Below are 21,929 nucleotides of genomic sequence, written 5' to 3' on the forward strand. Positions count from 1 at the left end.
AGGTGAAACAGAGGGTGGAGTAGAGGGTGGAGGAGAGGGTGCAAGCTATGCGGAGTGAAATGAAAGTCGAGATGGAGGCTCGATTGGCCGAAATAGAAAGGAGAAACCAAGAGAGGTATGATGGGCTGATGCGTCGATTCTCCAGCAACGACCCATGTTCCAACATTCCACATCAGAGTCGAGACCCCACGAACGACCCGGGTAGCGGCGGTGCAGGGCAAGGTACTCCAGCTGTAGCTTAGATTTTGTGTATATAGTATGTACATGTATTTAGAGTTAGATTATGTTGTATAGTTGCACACAATGTATACATTATTATAAATAAATATATAAAAATATTTTCGTAATTAAATCATAAATTCAAATTTATCTTAAATTAGGTGCAGGACATATAGGTGACGAATAGTGGTAAATCCAAATTAAATCGTTTAATTTGCTAAATAAACAGGACTAATTCCGACGGAAAAATCCGTCAAAAGCTCTTACTTTCCGACGGAATTATTCCTCGGAATCTTTTCCTCTTTCGACGGAATTATTCGTCGCAATCTTCTCCACTTCCGAAGGAAAAGTTCATCGGAACATGTCCTTTTCGGACGGAATTTTCCGTCGGAACATGTCCTTTTTTGACGGAAACATTTTTCGTCGGAAAATTACGACGGACTCTCATTTAAAGTTAAAACCAGCTCCTACAGAATGGATTTCGTCGAAAAAGTGGCTTCTGACGGAATTTCCCTCGGAAAACGTTGAATTTCCTACAAAGGGTATTGCGACAAACTTATTGCGACAAAATTCCGTCGGAAGGCCGTTTTCCGAAGGATTTTCCGATGTTTCTGACGGAAAAATTCCGTCAGAATCCAGCTGTTTTCTTGTAGTGCAATTAAAAAGGTTATATTGGTATATATGTTATATGCATTGGTTAACTAGATTAGATTTATACAATAGGACAAGCCAAAAGAAGGTGAAGATGTCTTTAAGTTGGAGGCAGTATTAGTATACGATAACATTTTCGAAAATGTCCCATCAACTGTGAGGGATTAGGTCAATAAAATAACACTAAGGGGCCGTTTGGTTAGGGGTATTCAACAAAGGGAATGGGAATTGAAGAGAATTATTCCCTTTTTTGTTGTTTGTTAGGCCACTTTTCCATTTCCCTTTACCCCCTTCATTCCCCCTAATCCCTCCAAGTTCATTCCTCACCACCCCCAAGGTATTTCCAATCCATTCCTTGGCCACCACCACACCACCATGCCACCACCCTCCTACCTACCCACATCACTGGAAATCGCACCACCGCCTACCATTCGCCGCACCTCCCCCACCCCTCACCGGCCATCCCCTCAACTCCCTCGAAAATCGCAGTCATCCCCTCAACTCCCTCGAAAAAATTCCCTAATCCCGGCCATCCCCACGTCGCACCAGTTACCGCCCCTCCCTAACCCTTCACCGCCCCCTGAAACTACCTTCCCTCCCCGGAAAACCTTCCCCACACCCACGCATAGCCCTAGAAAACCCTTATGCGTGGTATGTGGAAGGTTTTCCGGGGAGGGAAGGTAGTTTCGGGGGGCGGAGAGTTCCGGCGACGGGTTAGGGAAGGTTGGTGACTAGTGCGACGGGAATGGGGTGGCTGAAAAAGTGGGAAAGTGAAGAAAGAGGGGTTGTGTGGGTGTGGTGGTGGTGGTGTAGTGGTTTTGGGGGGCGGCGAAGGGTTAGGGAGGGGCGGCGAGTTCCGGCGACAGATTAGGGAGGGGCGGTGACTGTGGTGCGACGGGAATGGGGTGGCTGGAAAAGTGGGAAAGTGAAGAAAGAGGGGTTTTGTGGGTGTGGTGGTGGTGGTGTAGTGGTGATGGTGATTCCCATTGTTTTTTTTACAACAAACAACATATTACATTTGAGGGATTTTCATTCCATTCCATTTCATTCCCTTTGTTCATTCCATTCTGTTTACCCCGTACAAACCAAACGGCCCCTAAAAGATTTGATGTTTCCTTCCAAAAAAAAATATTGACAATTATAAACTTAAAAAAAATAATAAATAAATAAATAGATCTTTACATAATTTGTGACATATGGAGTAAATTTTTTTTTTGGGAAAGTCATATTATGTATACTACGTTTATTACAACATATATATATATATATATATATATATATATATATATATATATTCTAATAATGTGATGGAAGCTACATATCAAATCAACAAATGATACTTTTGTTATTTTCTTGAATAATTTATGATTAGAATTTTAATCAATCGATAATTACTATGGATACTTCAATAATCTTGCCACGAACGACACATGTTGATTATTCTTAGTGTGATTTTTTCCTGCCATTTTTGTTGTTGTTTAGCATTCAATTGAAATGAGTATAACAAATAAAAGTCGAAGATTTTAATTTAATGTTAATTTTAAATAAAGTTATTGAAAATTATCGTGCATGGCACGGGACCTAATCTAGCACAGTACTTTAAAATACTGTCACATGCATGAAATTTTGTTAGGTTTTATTTGTCTCGATTTTTAGTTTTCAAATACCCCGTATGTAATCTTTATATTTTTGTACTAAATAATACAGTACTTTAAAATATTGTTACATGCATGAAATCTTGTTAGGTTTTATTTATCTTGATTTTTAGTTTTCAAATATCCCGTATGTAATTTTTATATTTTTGTACTAAATAATTTGAGATATTATAATTCCAGTTTTACATTTGATGAAAATGTGAAAAAAGCAAATTGGGCCAAAAATAATAGAGGGAGCATTATTTTCACATTAACTAGCACTATTTTCATATCAACTTTTTTTTAACCATGTTTAATTACTATTCTGCAACAATAAACATCATTATTTTAATTTTTGTTGGTTTATACTCAATAAATATAATTTAAATATATTTATAATTAGGGTGTTTTATCACCTGATTTTCACTCATCATAACTTATCTGAAGTTATCATTAAACCTTATAAAAACTTATTTTAGTTGTAATTTGTACTTGCGTAATTCTTATCAGAATTTATCTTAACCTACCTGAATTTATCTAAACTTATTATATATAAAATAAGTGAAATTATGGTTAATAAAACATGTCCTTAAAAATAGTTATTTTATGCTAAAAAAAATATATTTGACAACGGTATCTAATCAAAATAATGTCATTATTGTAAAACAAGAGAAGTATAAAATAAAGTACCGTCCGCTATTCTAGAAAAATCACTTTCTAGAGTTGAATAATACGAAGTGGTAACTACTACAATAGTGGAGAGTCTAATGATTTGTAAAATCAAAACACACCTTTCTTTTTCAACTTTACTATAAATAAAACAACATTACTTTAGAGGGTTGTGACAAAATTTTGTCTTAGGCCGTCATCCACGACTAACAAGTCTCTAGCTAACCTTATGCATAATTGGATTCTTGATGATGATTCCACGAAAGCTAGATAGAAGCAAATTGCAAATTCTACATCTCTACAAGTAGCTCGGGCAATGCTTTAGGGTGATCTTTTTGTTTTCTAAATATAATCTAATAGAAGTATAATCAATAAATGAAATATATAACTCCCTCCATTTAGCTTTGTTTATTACATTTAGTAGTCAAATATTCCATCAGTCTCATTTTACTTGCTTTATTTGACCAAGTTCTGGACTTTTGGTCGAGGTGGAGTAAGTATTCCATTTTAAGATATAAACTTTGACTAATTATTACAAGATTGATATGAGTAATTTTGTAATGTGGCTTCTTGTTATAATCATCTTGATGTATAATTTTGAAATGTTGACTTTTTTATATATGTTTTTTTATACTTTTTTCGTTCTCTTCTAGTTACATATTTTTACACTATACACACACATTTTTTTTTATTTTTTTTTTACCATCTCACCTTTTTTTACTATCTTTTGTGATTTTTTAGAAAAAAAAAACTATAATGTGTAATAGTATTAGACTCATCTCAATCAATAATCAATAACTTGATACTAAAAGCGAAATCAATGATGACATATGTCATCCAGTGGTTGAAAATTTTCCCTCCACTCTATTTGTCCTTTTTTATTTTTTGTTCTATCTTTCATGAAAAGCATTTTTCACTTTCCACTTTGACGATACTTGGGGAACTCGGTATCCCACTTAGGAGCTTGATGGGATACTCGGGATATAAATGTGGAACGTGTTTGTATGAATGTTTTACCTCAGAGCATTATGGATTTGGCGGAAACCAATTTACTTTGACGATATAAAATCCCCTAACGTTTTCTTAAAAAAAAAAAAAAAAAAAAAAAAAAAAAAAAAAAAAAACCACCTTTTACTCAAACAAAATATTTTTTTATGTATATATTTTAAAATTTGAGAATAATAATCCCACCTTTATCACTTATTCTCAAACACAATCCCACCGTTGAATAATCTGAAAACAATCCCACCTTTGCCCCTCATCTGCTCAAAATAATCCCTTAATCGGTTTGTTTACTTAGCAACTTGTTAAAGAAGGTGACTTGCCACATGTCATCTTCTAATTGGTTTTATTTTTATTTTTGAAAAACCAAAAAAAATAATTATTACAAAAAAAAACCCACCCCACTCCTTCTCCTTCCCTCTTCCCAATCCCCCACCCAAACGGAGCCCACCCACCGTTCCACCCATGCCAGAGCCGTCCCGCCTTCTTCCCACTCCCCGTCAACTAACAATCGCCCCACCCCCATCCCACTCCCCGCCCCCATCGAAATTTCGTAGAAAGCATTATGATGTGGAGATATGGCATGGGAGGTTATTTGATCCGAATTCAAGGACAAGCTACCACTATGCGAAAAATGTATGTGAGCACCGGTTCAAAACCCCCTTTAGCACCGGTTTTGAACCGGTCCAGATTTGAGGATGCGAAAAACCAGAAGCATTCGCACCGGTTCAAAACTGGTGCCAATTCTTAGATTTCGCACCAGTTAACCTGTGCTAATTTATATTTTGGCACCGGTTAACCAGTGCTAAAAGTCTTTAGCCGCGCTTTTTTTTTGTGGTATTAATAACAATTGGCACCGGTTCGGTTCAAATCGGTCCCTTAATGCCTCAAAAAAATAAAAAAAAATATTTTTTTTTTTTTGCATTTTTTTCACTTAAATTGATATAAACACTAACATATATATAAAGTTACATATTTTCATTAAAAAAAAGGTTGTAATATTACAATTTTCGTCCCAAAAAATGAAAATTTACAATTTTAGAAAGTCCAAAATAGTAGAACAGCAACAACACAGTAGCAGAGCAGCAGTAGCTATAGAGCAGAACAACAGCAGGGGCATAGCAGCAGAACAAAAAAAATATTGCCAAACAATCACTTGTTTCCTTCATCCAAAAGAGTTTATTTCTTTTCCTTTGTTTCCTTCAGCTTTTGCTTCTTTGTTAAGTAGTTTCCAAGCATATATAAATGGAAAGCAAAGGTAGGAAGCTCTTCACAGAGTATATCCCAAGCAACATTAATCAAGGGACATAATCAAGGAACATATTCCAAGCAACATTAAACAATGGACATAATTAAGGGACATATTCCAAATAACATTAATCAAGGGACATTAAAAAGGAACATAATCCAGGAAACTTAGGCACATATCACAGACACATCAACATCAATAGCAACAACAACATATCACAATCATACATCCCCTGGCCAGCAACAGATCACAGTTGCTGGCAACCATTTATCAACAAGCAACACACAATCCTCCATCTCAGTCAACAATAAATCAGAAATTTCATCAACAACATCAAGGGACATAATGCAATAGATTCAAGGGATGACATATAAAAGGGCAATCAAGTTACCTAACCAAAGGAGCACCCTAATTTCTGCTTCATCCATGAAGCGATGAAGCATTCAAAGTTATCTACAATTAGGATGGGACATACATCTTTAAAATTCAAACAATGTATGCATTTAAAGGGACAATTCATCAACCACTTGGATCAAATCAGAAGAATAATCCATAATTAAGGCCAAAACCAAAATGAATTCATCAAAAAAAGCCAAACCCGAAACCAATTCATAAAAAAAAGGTTAAAACTTGTGATTTAATCAATTTATATGCATGACATGTACTACTCCATATATGTTACGAGTAAAGTTAATTCAAAAATTCGCAAAATTTATCATCATTCCTCAACAAAAACCTCACTTCATGCGCAACAACAGCAACACAAGCTCAACATAGCCAAAGGCAGAGACTCAACATGCGCAACAATAGCAACACAAGTTAGCATAGGCAGCAACAATAAAAGAGGCTAACCAAAGGAATCAACATCAACAATGGCTGACCACATGAAGCAATAATAACACAGGCTACGCATAGGAAGCAACAACAACACAGGCTGAGGAACAACAGCACAACCTAACCACAGGAATCAACTACAACACAGGCTGACCATAGGAACCGACAACAACACTGGCTGAGCACAGGAAGCAATAACAACACAGGATAGTTATAGGAAGCAACAACAACACAGGCTGAGCACAGGAACCAGCAACAACACTGGCTAGTCACATGAAGCATTATCAACACATGGTAACCATAAGAAGCAACATTACCACACCCTGACCATAGGCATTCACAACAACATAGGCTGACCATTAGAACTAACACCAATATAGGCCGCTGACCATAGGAACCACAACACAGAATGAGCATATGAAACAAAAACAACAACACAGAATGAGCATATGAAACAAAAACAACACAGGCTGAGCGGAGTAACAAACAGCTACACAGGGTGGGCAAAGGAATCAACAATAACACAAGCTACACATAGTAAGCAACAACCACCACACAACATCAACGAACACCAACACAAATATCATCAAAATCCATCTTGGCCAACAACTGAAGTTACTGGCATACAGTCACAATCACAAACAAATCCTCCACCCTAAACATGCTGCAATTTATAAAAAAAAGAAAAAAAAAAAGAATGATAAATAAATTAGGGTTTCACAGAGACATTTACCCATCAGCTACAATTACTGGAACTAACGCTTAAGAAGCGAATCAGGGAGGGCTCAAGATTCACATAATCTTCATCATCGCATGAGAGTTTTGCCCCAACTCCATGAATTCTTCTGACGGTCAGATAAGAAACCCTACGAACAGATGGAAGGTGTAATGGGAAAACATTCATGGCCGACATCGAGGGACTCAAACACAGATCTAGGGTTTTTGATTTGCGAAAAATCGATTTTAGGAAAATCGAACCTAGAAAAACGAAGAAGAAGAAGATGAATAGAAATCAATTTTAGGAAAATCGAACCCAGAAATACGAAGAAAAATAAGAAGATGAATAGAAAACCGATTTTAGGAAAATCGAACCCAAAAAAACAAAGAAGAAGAAGATGAATAGAAAATCGATTTTAGGAAAATTGAACCCATAAATCGAAGAAGAAGAAGATGAATAGATGGTGGATGGAAGAAGACAGTGAGAGTGAGGAACAACAGAATGGGGGGAAAGAGATGATGTTGAGGAGAGAGGAGAAAGAATAGAGAGATAAAACGAGAGACTAAGGAATTGAAACAGCAGAAAGAAAGAAGAAGGGGAATAGAAAGAAGGAAAAAAGGGCGGCTTTTTTTTATTACAATTGGCACCGGTTTGAACCGATGACATTTCAAGAAATTAGCACCGGTTTGGTTTGAACCGGTGCCATTGCTCTTACACTAAATCCTGCCTTGTTTTTTTCCCATTGGTTTTCAAGAAAATTGATTATTTATTTCAATTTTCAAAAATATGAAATTAGATGTTCATTTGTATTACAGATGTTTTGTATTTCTCAATAATTAAATTTTCATTTTCATACAGTATGATATTCATTCTTATAAAATAAATGTTCATTTTCATGCAGTATGATGTTCATTCTTATAAAATAAATGTTCATTTTCTTTTTTAATTAATACAAATTTTTGTGTTTTGTTCAGTTGTATAAAATGTTCGTTTTTAAAGTAAAGCATGTTCAATTAACATTAGCATTAATTATGTTAGACATTAGCATTTTGTTCATTATTAAAAAAAAACATATTGTTGATTTATTTAATTGGTATTAAATCATATAGTTCAGCGAATTGCAAGATATCCATTCAACAGAATTGGACAAATCAAGGTATTTCACTTGAAGCTTTAAAAAATGTTGGTGAATAAGGAGCAACATTATATATTCATTTTTATTTACAACTGAAATGTTCAGTTGTATAATATTAGATGTACAATTTTATTTTATTTTTCAGTTTCCTAGTCTCTTTATTTTACTCTTATATTATAAATGTTCATTTTTATATATTGCAATGTTAATTTCAAGTTTTAGATATTTCTTTCTTTTGATTTGGAATTCATTTTTCATTAAAGAAAAAAAATGTTCATTGTTACTTAACGAAATATTCATTTCAATTTTATGATATGCATTTGCAGTTTCAATGTTACTCTTCAAATATATTCAATTACTAAATGTTCATATTTTTTCTAGTAATATTCATTTTTGTTAGGGGAGGACCAGCTAGCTCTGACTGGTCGCGGAACCAGCTTAACATTTGCGCCGACTGTATAACGATTAATGGAACTAATGAGTAGTGACTAGTCCATAAGCGTTTCATTTAAATAGCCCATATGAAACTAATAGGATGGGCCCAGCCCATGGTTTTCCACAGCCCTCATTTAACAAATGTGACTCTGGGCCACTTAGCTTCTTCAGTTTAAAATTAAGTTTTGGCCTTGAATTTATTTATTTATTTATTTTTATAGAAATACCCCTGAGTTGATTAGAATCAATTTAATGTAAAAAGTACTCTAAACTTCTTATAAAATTTTATTATAATTCATCTCAAATTAAGTCATATAATAACACAACGAGGACAATCTAAATTGTAAGATTCCCTATATGCCTCTCCTACAGCTCTACAAGTCTTCATTTCTCGCATCCTTATGTCTTTTAAGTATATCACGATTGTAAATTAGATGGGGCAGCCAAAGGTGCACCAGGGCCTGCTGCTGCTGGTGGTGTTATACGAGATTGCACTGGAAAATTCAGCTATGCCTACGAGATTATAGCAGTTGAATATGTGTTGGAACTAGCCAAAAGAATGGGGATTGCAAAGTTACAAGTACAGGTAGATAACCAAGCAGTGATGCAAATTTGGAAGAATGCAGAAGCTCCTCAAGGTGAATGCTATCATGACATTATGCAATGCTTAAATCTAATAGCTAACACTGGCTGGGAAATTGAGATCAATCATGTTTTTAGAGAAGCAAATAAAGCAGCGGATTAGCTTGCTAATGATGTTGTAGGTGTTGCTATGTCACGTTGCATTCCACCGTAGTTTATTTTGCTTGTATTTTATTTCTCAAGGCCTAGCCTCTCGTTTTGCACCAAAAATAATAAAATAAAAAAAAGACATTAAATGATATAAAAAAAAAATAAAGCAACAAACAATTTCTCATATTTTCTGAATCATATTTGAAAATCCATAATAGATAGATTGTTTTTGGGCCATGATTTACTCTTTCTTTTTTTTTTTTTTTTTTTTTTTTTTTTTGACAAAAGCTAAAAAACAATACTTATAGTGGGTTACCCTATAGCTTTAATTAATTGAGTTGTTTGGATCAACTAAAGCGTTGTTTAATTCAACTTATTTTTACTTATTTCAGAAAAAATAAGTTCAGATCAGAAAAAATAATTTCAGATCAGATCAGATAATCGTTTTATGTGTAATTTTGTATCACTAAATATAGAAAAAATTATGAAAATTATATATTAATAAAATACAAGTATTACGAATATAATAAGATCCCACTTGATATATTTTTTCCTTATAGATTATCGTACACTCAAGGTCAAAGTTTGGTCAAATTAGACAATCAGATCAAACTAGTTCAGATCAGGCTAGATCTGATAAGATTAGTTCCGATAAGCAAAAATAAGGTGAATTAAACAAGCCCTAAGTCATATTCGGGTGATGAGTCATCTAATTATTGTGTTTGTGGATTTAGGTTTATGTGTTTGAAGCCATATTCAAATCTAAATTCAATTAGTATCTGATTACACAATCTCATCAATGAATTTTTAATAGCCAATTACATTAATTTTTTAGTAGGATTTATTATTCCCCCAAGCTATAGGCTCGATTTAAGTTGAGTAATATTTCACGTAAAATCTAATACGAGTCAATTTTTTTTAAAATATAATTTAAAATGAATCAAATACTTCAAGTCAAGTTATCGGATACGAATCAATTTCGACAACTAAGTGAATCCTCGAGGCCCCGAAGGTTAAACTGAATAAAATAGTACTCGGATTGAGAAAAGTAAGTACTCGTATATCCACTAAATAAACCAGAACTCCCACCAATGCAACAGACAACAGATCTTATTCGAATTTCTTTTTCCGACCGTTGGGGGTCCCGTTCTAGACAGGGAGATAACGGTTAAATAAACGTTCCCAAACATTCAAAATTATTAAAATTCCGAAACATCTATCTCTTCATTATTACCTTCCCCCAGCTTTTCACTCCTTTCAATAAACTTCTCAATTAAACCCAGATGAAAATTACTTAGAAAAATTAAGAAAAAAAACCCAACCAAAATTTTCAATTTTTAATTTTTAATTTTTCAATCGATGGGTTGTGTATCATCCAAACTATTGAAGAAAAATCTCAAACAAGAACTCTTGTTTGGGAGTGGAGATTTGCCCAATCATGTTGTTTCTCTTAAATCTAGCACTCTTGGTGTTCTTAAACTTGACCAAAATCAAAATTTGAACAAAACCCAAGTTGTTTTTCCCTCTTCTTCTAATTTCCAAGCAATTAAGAAGAAAGAGAACAACAATGAAGGCAAATTAGAGCAGAAAAAGGTAGAAATTGGTACTAAAGTTGGAGTCTTTGGGTCAAAAAGATTGCAATCACAGGAAGAATTAGAGGTGATTAATACTTGGGAATTAATGGAAGATCTTGAAGGTGAAGGTGAAGATGAAGGACTCGCCTCGAAGCCGGGGTTTCGAGGCGAGAGAAGCCCCTTCAAGCGATTGGTAACAAGTCAATTGAGTTCACCAAAAGAGGTTAATAAATTAGGAGGTAAAGAAAACAGAGGAATTGATAACACTAAAAAACAGCAATGTTATACAACTCCAAGATCAGGTGGGTTAAAATCATGGAAATTTTCATCGAATTCGACTAATAAAATTCGTAAGGCGAGTTCAATGGATAGTCCAAGGAGGAGTAATTCAGGGGTTTCATCATCAAGGAGGAAAAGTTTAAGCCCATTGTTCGATCCGGAGTTAATTGATTCACTTGAGAAGGAGTTGTCATTGGAAAAAGAAGAACAGATTAAAGAGATGGTATGTTCCAAAGAAGTTAAAACAGTTTCGAAGAATAAGTACTTTTCGAGGAATAACAAGAACTCTTCTTCGACTTTACTAAAGGGATATCCGGAGAAATGCCCACCTGGAGGCGAGGATTGCGTAGTCTTATATACAACAACATTGAGGGGAATCAGGAAGACGTTTGAGGATTGCAATGTGGTAAGGTCAGTAGTCGAGTCTTACAACATTCGAGTGATTGAAAGGGATGTTTCGATGGATTCCGGGTTTAAGGAAGAGTTAAGGAAGATGATGGGTACAAAGGAAGTAAAGGTGCCAATCGTGTTAGTGAAAGGGAGGATAATCGGAGGTGCCGAAGAAGTTGTGAGGTTGGATGAAGAAGGGAAATTAGAAGGGCTGTTAGAAGGAATTGCAACAGCTTCAATTGGGTGTCAAGGGTGTGGTGGAATAAGGTTTGTAATGTGTATGGATTGTAATGGAAGTTGTAAGGTTTTGGATGAGAATAACAAAAATATGGTTAAGTGTGGAGAATGTAATGAAAATGGACTAATACAATGTCCAATTTGTTGCTGAATATGTAACTAAGCTAACTCCTTTATTTGTTTGACTTGGAGGAACAAAGATTGGTTGAAGATTATAAGGTAGTTTTAGGGCTTTTGTTTTTCGCTCCCCCCAACCCACCCCCGGAAAATTATCGTATGATCCTGAACAATGTGTTCGTGGTTTGTTAAAAAGGTAGGATTAGTCTTATTTCTTGCCTAATTTCTTATTCATTTCGGTTTGTATGTTGATTTTTTTTTCTCCCAACTATTATTGGTTTTTTGGTTGATTTGTGAGTTGACTTTGTTCCATTTTTGCTCAATTTCCCTTGCTAGTGGATCTTGGTGTACAAAGCTAACGGATTTATTTTTGTTTTTAATATTTATTCTAATATTTTTCTCATACATGGCTGGTTGTAGAAAAGCAATATCCTTTTGGGTTTAACCGTTCAAGGACCCTTTTGTTGGCAACTTTGTGTGTAGTAGTCTCTAAAAAAAAGTATAAAAAGTCTTGTGTGATTTTGTGGTCAATTCCTTTCTTTATGAGTGTAAAAAGCCTACTCCGTATGTTTTTTCTTACCCATATTTATTTGATACGATTTATTATCTTTTATATCTACAATATAGTCAAAATGATGTAAGTATTGAAAAACCGAGGGAAATTTTTTTTTAAAAAAAAATTTCTTCTAATAATAAGACAATACATGAATCACAAATATTGATAATTAATTTTAACTACCTTTGTCAAAGCCTATTTGTTCTCCACTATACAAAAGGGAAAAGGCCATGCAAGTGTGTTATACAAAGAAAGAAAAGACCATTTTCATGTTCTTATTTCAAAACAAAATGACCACATATAGGAAAGGTAATAATACCACTCATTTATACGCATAATATCTTAGTTACAATAGCATGTGATATCGCACTGGCCTAAAAACCAAATTTGTTTCAATAATTAAGTATGAAAGAACTGAATTTTCACTTCATAAAGAGTATGTATAAAACCATTATTTATGTGTTTATTGATTAAGGTGTATTTTATGGCGTGAAGTTTAGGGTTTATGGTAAAGTCATATAGGTTGGTGTAGACCTGGCAATCCTGACCCGACTCGAATGACTCGATCCGTGACCCGAAGGATGACCTGAAACTTGATAAGTCGTGTATTGTGCATGTTTTTAGGGTCTTTTTAGGTAGTTTCGAGTCTAGATTAGTTGTTCATAGCTTATTTTGGCTTGATTTGGTTTGGTTGTGATCATATGATGCTTTTATGGGTAGATTCGTTGTTTTTGATGTATTTCAGGATTTAGCGAGGCTATATAAAGGTTTTACGAAGTTACGGATCTTGATCATAACTTGCAATTCACTTTGAAGGCCAATGTTTGATGTTGAAGTCATTTAAAGCTAATCTCTAGCTAGACATGCCCATGTCACTAAGAGACATGGGCGTGTCATTGTATTTTGAAGGGGCAGAAAGTTGCATTTGAAGTTTTATTTGAGGCATGCCCATGTCTATTGAGGCACGCCCATGTCGAGTCGAGTGCTTCGAGCTAGCAGCTACGTGCTAAGGGAAGCATGACCGTGTTGAATACGGGCATGCCCATGCCTTGTCGAGTGAAGTTGGCCCAGCGAGACACGCCCATGTCAGAATTTGACATGCCCATGTCTTGCAGGAAGTTGAAGAAAGATTGATTCTGACTTTAGGACGGGCATGTCCAATGTGACACGCCCATGCCTGGTCGATTTTAGGTCGGTTTAGTCCGATTTTTTTCCTTAATTAATCCTATCTTTTATCCTTATTATAAATACTCTTTAGCATTATAATTTCATGATCTATCATCTTAGAACCCTAGTTTTCTCTCTAGACTTTATTTTCATTGTAATTTAAGATTATGCACTCAAGATTCTTCGTTTATCTCTAGTAATTCAAGATTCAGTATTTTCTTATTCTCTTTAATTCCTTTGATTGTTAATTATATTTTTCTCAATTCTTGTTATTGTTTTCATTACTATGTGTGAGTAGTTTCCTTATTCCAAGATCTAGTGGAACCTGAATATGATTGATGCATGATTTATTCTTTAAATTCTCTAATGATAATTGCAATTGATTTGCTTAATTGATTATGCTCATGCCAATACTAGATTAGGAATAATTAGTATTATTATTAATCCATTGTTTTAATCGCAACGGGAGTTGAGTTTTGACAGGTTTTAATAAATCAATTAAGGGTTTGAAGTTAATCACGGGAGTAGTTGAATGGATGATTGGGAAGTTAGAGTAATATGCTCAAAGTCTTTTAATTTACATGATTCCACGGAAATAGGCTTGATTGTGATTAAAGAAGTCATTGATAACTCGGGAGAGACCATTGGTATTATTTAGGGATTACTTTTTCTCGTCAATCAATTGAATTATATGTTAGGGGTAGAACGACTATTGCGTTAATTGTATTCGTGGTAATGCTTGATCTTGGATGTTTTTAGCATTCGATATATTATATTATTTAGATTTAATCGCTTTAATTAGCCCTTTAGTTATTAATTCTCACTATTGTTTTGGTTACTTGCTTAGTGATAATTTGAGTCTGTTTAATTAGTCAAACTATAGTTTCTTGGTATTCGATCCTTACTTGCTTATCTACATAGTAGTGGTCTTGTTAGGTTATTTTTGTTAGGTACGCGACACGCCTATCAAATGACCCGAATCCGAACCCGAACTAACCCGACCCGACCCGACCCGAAATGGAGTTGACCCAAACGTGACCCGATGCCCGAAATGACCCGACCTGATTTAAACCCGAATTGATTGACCCGAATCGACCCCACCCGAAGTGACCCACCAGAATTGACCTGACCTGAAGTGACCCGATTCCTGAAGTGAATAGGGTGAAATGGTGAATTACTTATTTTAAGGTTTCTTTCTTTCCTAAGTAATAGGTACTTACGATTTTTTTTTTTATTTTCTTAACGATTTTACTTTATTTTTTTCAACTATTTTTTTAAATTGAATTTATTTTGGTAACCCGACCCGAATTGACTCGACCCGAAATTGACCTGAAAATTGGTCCTAAAAGTTGACCCGACTGGAACTGACTCGACCCAAACTGACCCAACCCGAACTTAACCCGAAACCCGAATGACCCGACCCAATATTTTTGATTCGAATTGACCCGACCTGAACGACCCATTTGCCAGGTCTAGGTTGGTGTCAATCTTGTGAAATTTGATGTGTTATATTACTTGTATACGTGTTTTGACATACATGTAAGGTGTATGTCTGGTCATTATATATTATACTCATAGAGCAGCGATAGCAAACCAATAAGTTTAACTAATTAAAGTTTTGGTGACAATATTCCAATTTAGATCAATGTAAACTTCATTGCCCTCCACGACTCTACCAACACAAAAAATTTAAAAAAATAGAGTGATGTATCTTAGATTCATACTTTGATAGATTTAATATATGTCTACACTTTTTTTTTTTTTTACAATGGTAAGAAAAAAAAAATCGTCAAAAAAAAAAAAAAAAAACCTTCTCGTAAGGGGAATTCCTAATGTCTGGAAACAATGGAAAATAGAGAAGAATTGTTACAAGGCACAATATCCATACTATCACTAACTAGGTGACCAACATTTGCTATCTAGTCTGCTGCTTGATTTGCCTCCCGAAAGATATGACGAATGCTCTAATTATCAAATTTTCCAAGAAGAGAACAAATGTCTTTAACAATATGATCAAATTGTCATGGTGTGAACCAGATACCTTTAACGGAGTTAATTACTAAAAGATTATCACCCTCAATTAGAATATTTTTGATCCCTTGCTCAAGAGCTAGAAGAATTCCTTTATGAAGAGCCATGACCTCTGTTATGAAAACCTTGTTGGTGCCAAGGTTGAAAGCGCGAGCTCCTAAAACTGTCCCACTGCTGTCTCTGATGAGGATCCCTGCTACTGCTGAGTTGTTGAGTACTGAACTGTTAAAATTGAGTTTGTAAAAATTTGTTGGTGGCGCCTCCTAGGAAACCATGATAAAGTTTGTTGGAGAATGAGAAGGAGGAGTGAATCTACATCTACACTTACTGAATAACACTAATATATAAAAAGAAGCAAGACAAGCATTAAAAACATGAGCAATAGTTTAATACTAGCTAGTATAAATTACTAATTGTGATCCCAACATTATTCTAAAGAATTTTGATAAGAACATTAGAAATAAGAACTAGTAAATTGAACTTTCAGAGTGATTACAGCTGCCAAGAAATGTGAATCAATTTCGAAATATAATCTTCTTTCCATGTCCTGCCTCGGCTGCTAATCGAGTTGAGCATCTCGTGAGCAATTCGAACTCAACTCGATCTAAGCTCGGTCAAAACTCAGCTCGAGTTGGCTCGACTCGAATTCGACTCGACTCCAAATGTTAACGAGCACGAGTTGAGCAAACTCTAACTCGACTTGATAAGCTCGTGAGCAACTCGATAATATATTTTATTAATATAGAATTAATAAAATGAGGATTTAATAAGAGTTAAACAAATTTGCTCGTAAGCATTTACAAACAAAGTTTCCATGTTTAAACAAATTTGACACTTATAAGAGTTAATTTAAGAAAGATTAAATCTTTAATAATAAATAAATAAATAAAAGAAAACTATATAAAGTGCACAAAAAATAATAAAGGCCCATATAGGTCAAACTTTAACGAGCAAATCGTGAGCTACTCGACTCGACTTGAAACTTTAACGAGCACGAGTTGAGTAGGTTTAATTGTCTCAAAATTTTAACGATCACGAGCTGAGCACATGTAAAAAGTTATCTAGTCGAGTCGAACACCCCTTACCTCGTGATCGACTCGCTCGATTAGCAGCCCGCCTCCTGCCAAGTTAGCAATGATCATCAATATCATATGGAGGCTACAACAAAAAAATAACAAAGTTCATGAAGGTAAGATAATTTTTCTTTTTCTTTTCTTTTTTTTATTTTTTATTTTTATTTTTTTTTATGAATGTATATTTTAATTAATTAATGACTTTACATTTATGCCCTTATGAATATATCTCCTACTTCCTTCTCTCCCTTTCTTAGTAATGGTAGTTTAGTAATCCTCTTAATTTCCTTCATCCCCAATTACTTGTCCCTTGGGCTTGGGGTTAACAGATTGATGGAATTTTTGTTGAGATTGATGTATATTTTTTAAGCAAAGTTAGGGATTAAAATTCCATATTTCCATATTCGACTACAATTTCCACCAAACAAACATGTTATAAATTTTATGCAACATATAGTTTCCCTGCTTACTTCATTTCCTCAAAATCATGATTCCACTCTCAAATGCTTTACTAATTAAACTAATACAAGTACAAATGATAACTTTTTATTTTTTATTTTTTTTAACAAACAAACTAAAATGCATTATTAAAAGAAGATAAACTATAACTAGCCATGGTAGCAATGATATGCACCTTATGAACTCATTCCTTATAAACCTTGTCAATGTTACACCATGTAAAGGCCTTACTTGTACTCTTTATATATTTCAATTGCAGTTTATATTGTGTCCTTATATTGTTGTTATACACATTTTAGAATAAACTATTTTAAAGTAAGTGTAAAGTCTTCAACTGGTATAACTTTCAAGCAGTTTTATATTGTTGCTATACGTAAACATTTTGGAATAAACTATCCTATAGTAAGGTGTAAAGTCTTCCACTAGTAAAACTGTCAAAGCTAAATGTGCATGAAATATTTGAATAGTTTCCATGACAGTATATTGAATCAACAAATAAAATATCAATTTTATTATCATTAATACTGAATAAACCACACACTGGTTATATTATTGTACATGTCTATCCGTTCAAATCCTTCCATTTGCAAGATCTATATCAAATGGTTATCAACTTATCATAATTGATAAATTATACTCGTAAAAGTCGTAATATTGTTGCCGAACAAAAGCAACACCATCTTAATTTAAATTTCAAAAGCATTTATCTTCCATAACTTCAAAAGATCAAAACTAACAATATCCATCATATCTTAAGCCCCCATTTGTAAAAATCATCAATAATTATCTTAAAAACTGAAGATTTAGATAAGAATTAACCTTATTATTATTATTGTATTTTAACCTCCAAAGTTTAAGTTTTTATTACAGGTTGAATTCTGGTTGCTGGGCACTTTACTACTCTTCTACCGCTCATCTAGTGTTGCTCGTTTTCTCTCTCTTATCTTCATTTTCCCCAAATTTGCTCTCTTATCATGCCATCAAACAAGAGAAGAAGAATCAAATCGTAAGTTTTCTTGATTCAATCTTTTCATTTTCAATTGTAGTATTGCTTAATTTCTATGTTTATTGATTTTTTTTTTATTTGATTTTATGGGGTTTGAATAACTTAGGGTTTTCGTTTTTGAGATTGGAGCATTTGTAGTTTATTGTTAATCATATTCGAATTGGGTTTTATAGAATTTCAAATTTGATTAACTGTTAATCAACGATCTGCAATTCAAGTCCAGAAATTTATGTGGGTTTGAGTAATTCAATTGTGTGTAAACCGTGTTCATTGATCTGTTTCAATTGTAGATTATTCATGAGAAATGAAATTGGGGTTGTGGGTTGATTGATTTTGCTGATCATTGATGAAGTGTGATAAGTTTACTGGATTTTTGCATAATCATCTAGGGTTTAGAATTGGGATGTAGAAGATGAATACATTCGAATTGAGTTGTTGCATTTTGGCTTTTTATCCTATTTCAGATGTTTACCAGTCTGGTTTCCAATGGATTTGGTAGAAAGAGGATTAATCAACGAGGTTTTATCCGATGATTTATTTTTGGGTTTATCTTATAAGGAATGTCATTTATTTGTTTATGCATTGATATTTTAAGAATCAGGAGTTCAATGATTATATGTTCTGGATAGGTTGTCCGCGGCTATTAGAGATGACAGGAAGACTTCTGTTGAGGTGAAGCAGGACACACAGGAGCTGCCTTCCTGGTCTGATCTTCCTGCTGAACTTTTGGAACTGATTCTCTCTCATTTGACCCTTAGGGAGAACATCCGTTTTTCTGCTGTTTGCAAGAGATGGCACTCGATTGCTGTTTCTGTGCGCCTAGTGAACCAACCTCCCTGGATTATGTATTTTCCGAAATTTGGGGATCTTTATGAATTTTATGACCCTCTCAGCCGCAAGACTTATTCTATTGAATTAGCAGAGTTGAGTGGATCAAGAGTCTGTTACACAAAAGGTGGTTGGCTACTGTTATACAGACCCAGAACTCATCGCCTATTCTTTTTTAACCCCTTCTCCCGGGAGTTGATTAAGTTGCCTAGATTTGAAATCACTTGCCAAATAGTTGCTTTCTCTTGTGACCCAACATCTCCGAACTGTGTTGTGTTTACAGTGAAGCATGTTAGCCCTACAGTTGTTGCTATTAGTACTTGTCATCCGGGGGCAACAGAATGGACAACTGCCAATTACCAAAATCGCCTGCCTTTTGTCAGTAGTATATGGAACAAATTGGTTTTCTCTGATGGGCAATTTTATTGTCTTAGCCTAACTGGATGGCTTGGGGTTTTTGATCCGAAAGAGCTTACTTGGAATGTCCTGGTGGTGCCTCCTCCGAGATGTCCAGAAAACTTTTTCACAAAAAACTGGTGGAAGGGTAAATTTCTGGCAGAACATAATGGAGACATTTTGGTGATCTACACCTGTTGTAGTGATTACCCAATCATATTTAAACTTGATCAGACGAACATGGTATGGGAAGAAGTAAAAACCTTAGATGGGATTACTCTCTTTGCAAGCTTTCTTTCATCGCATTCAAGAACAGATCTTCCTGGAATAATGAGGAATAGTGTTTATTTTTCTAAAGTTCGTTTCTATGGAAAACGATGCATATCATATTCCCTGAAGGACTGTAGATACTATCCTCGCAAGCAATTTCATGACTGGGGAGAGCAGGATCCATTTGAGAGCATTTGGATTGATCCGCCTCAGGACCTCTCTATCTTCATGTGATCGTATGACAAATTCTGTGAGTTTTCACTTTAATACTTGTCTCACCTTGCATTATTTTATTCATTTTAGTAAATTTTGTTGCTGTGAACTTATAGTAGATATCCAACTACGGCAGTCCTTTTCGTTCCCATTTTCATTTCTTGAGTACATGTTATAACCTGCACCCCATGAAAGCTTGGTGCCATAGTGGTTTTAATTGACTCTTCTTTTGTTTCTCTGAGTTCTACCTACCTAACCCATACTTGCACCTAGTGCCACTCAGTAATTATGATCCTCTGTGCACCATTCGGATCCCCATGCTCTTTCAAATTATAAAACTCCTTAATAAATGTAGTTTGCTGATCTTGGTTTGATTTAGCCCAGTTGTGATTTTTGTAGTTAACTTTTGCTAAGTATTTAAGCATGGCTCTTGCAGTCTTGCTGAAAGTAACCTGGTCACACTATTAGTTATGTGTGCTAATTTCTTGTTTTTGCATAACTGGGCTGTCTTCTCAAATATTTCTTCTCAGTTGTAAACTCAATTCATCAGAAACCCATAGAGGACTAAAGACCTCTTTTACTTTTTTTTTTTTTTTTTTTTTGTGGGGGTACTTTTAAAACCACATTTGAACGTGTTAAGATACATGCTGCTGAGGTGCAAGTTAACTTGTTGGTATAAACCTGGCTAGCTAAGAGCCAGTTGGGTGTGAGAATATGTTAGCTATTACCAATTAATTTTATTTTTCATTGGGACAGAATTTAAACTTTAAATATCCTCAGACCTCTCTCTTGTAGTAAATTGGTAATGAAGATGTTTGCTCGCATAACCATGAACTTTGTGAAGAGATTGATCATCTGCTGAATGTGCCTTACATTTTTCCTACCTCCCCCCTGGCCCCTCCCCTCCCTGCAGGTGAAAAAGAGGTTAGGGGAAAAAACCAATCTGACAGTGATCCATCTGGCTTTTCTGCAGGTAAATTATGTTTCAGTTATATCTGAAAATTTTGCGTTGCTCCTAATGCCATGTTCCTCGATGATAATAAGGAGCAACTGTAAGAGAATTCAGAGCCCCTGGATCTGAATAAAGGAGTTTTGGACAGGACAATGCTTGTAGCAGTAGATGTTTTTTAACAGTGGATAGTTTTTTTTTTGTGAAATTAGTGTTTTAGAAGAAGAATAATAGACATATTAGCAAAGTTCACATGTTTTGTGTAAAAATTGAGAGATTGCACCCTTTATATGGTGTCTATATTATTTGTTTAGAGGACTGATACATGTTTTTTTAAATTAGTTGATTAGAAGCATAGTGGTGCCGACCAAGTCTGTAGTCTCATTGTTTGGCAACTCTTGCTAGATCATACCTTAATAAATATATTGTGCTATAATACAGAATTCTTCATTATTTCTGAGCCACAACTTTGTCTATTTCAAGTTGATGTCAGCTAACTTAGTTGCAAGGAACTATGCTATAGTCTTCTTGTGATTGGCCATTCATTTCTAGTTGTGCAAAAACCTAATTCGAGTGCTTGGAGATCCTTGAGACTGCAGTAACATAAGCACACACATTATCAAAAAAGAGGCGAGGAGCAGAGGGAAGACATCTTCCCAAGTTCATCGAAACTTACCAATTAATCACGGAAGCTTAAAATCATAGCCCCGGTTCACCAGCAGGCAGTTGTAATCAAACTATCTGTTTGCTTCTAATCCTGTGGCAGATCAGTACATGATAACTGCGCGTGGTGAAGACTCTGAAGAACATATTAAGGCTGTACGTCCTGCGATGTTGATGCCTCAGTCTCTTTGTTAGCTTCTCCAATTATAATTCTTGTTCTCTATGTTGTTTTTCCGACTGTATGGCTTTTGTTTCAGTTATTCACTTCCTTTGTTTCGAAATTATAGGTTTTTTTTTATTCTTTTTTTTGTGACAAGGGAAATTATAGTTGCGCTTTTCTTCCTTAACCCGTTTTTAAATACGAAGTACTTCGTATTTGATTTTACTTTCACTTTTTCTTATGTATGGCACGTTATTTAATTACTTCTTTCCAAACATTCCAC

The 21,929-nt window shown here is 34.7% G+C and overlaps 2 protein-coding genes across 2 annotated transcripts; both read left to right on the plus strand.

Moving 5' to 3' along the window:
- The first annotated feature begins 10,228 nt into the window (after positions 1–10,228).
- LOC110729537 lies at positions 10,229–12,062 on the plus strand. Its single transcript, XM_021909272.1, has one exon. It carries the CDS (start codon positions 10,638–10,640, stop codon positions 11,907–11,909), a length of 1,272 nt encoding a protein of 423 aa, XP_021764964.1. The 5' UTR covers positions 10,229–10,637; the 3' UTR covers positions 11,910–12,062.
- Positions 12,063–17,924: 5,862 nt separating this feature from the next.
- LOC110729547 (F-box/kelch-repeat protein At1g57790-like) lies at positions 17,925–21,287 on the plus strand. The gene is made up of 3 exons (XM_021909285.1): positions 17,925–18,167; positions 18,797–19,911; positions 20,848–21,287. The coding sequence occupies exons 1-2, from the start codon at positions 18,136–18,138 to the stop codon at positions 19,893–19,895; spliced, it is 1,131 nt and encodes a 376-aa protein (XP_021764977.1). The 5' UTR covers positions 17,925–18,135; the 3' UTR covers positions 19,896–19,911; positions 20,848–21,287.
- Positions 21,288–21,929: the final 642 nt, after the last annotated feature.

The sequence above is a fragment of the Chenopodium quinoa genome, unplaced genomic scaffold, assembly GCF_001683475.1.
Source record: "Chenopodium quinoa cultivar QQ74 unplaced genomic scaffold, ASM168347v1, whole genome shotgun sequence".
Taxonomy (NCBI): Eukaryota; Viridiplantae; Streptophyta; class Magnoliopsida; order Caryophyllales; family Amaranthaceae; genus Chenopodium; species Chenopodium quinoa.

Bases quoted from the DNA above. Each gene is read 5' to 3' on its own strand.
- LOC110729537 (XM_021909272.1), top strand. From the start codon at position 10,638: ATGGGTTGTGTATCATCCAAACTATTGAAGAAAAATCTCAAACAAGAA.
- LOC110729547 (XM_021909285.1), top strand. From the start codon at position 18,136: ATGCCATCAAACAAGAGAAGAAGAATCAAATC. The intron at 18,168-18,796 runs GTAAGTTTTCTT...TGTTCTGGATAG, and splicing joins AAGAGAAGAAGAATCAAATC to GTTGTCCGCGGCTATTAGAG.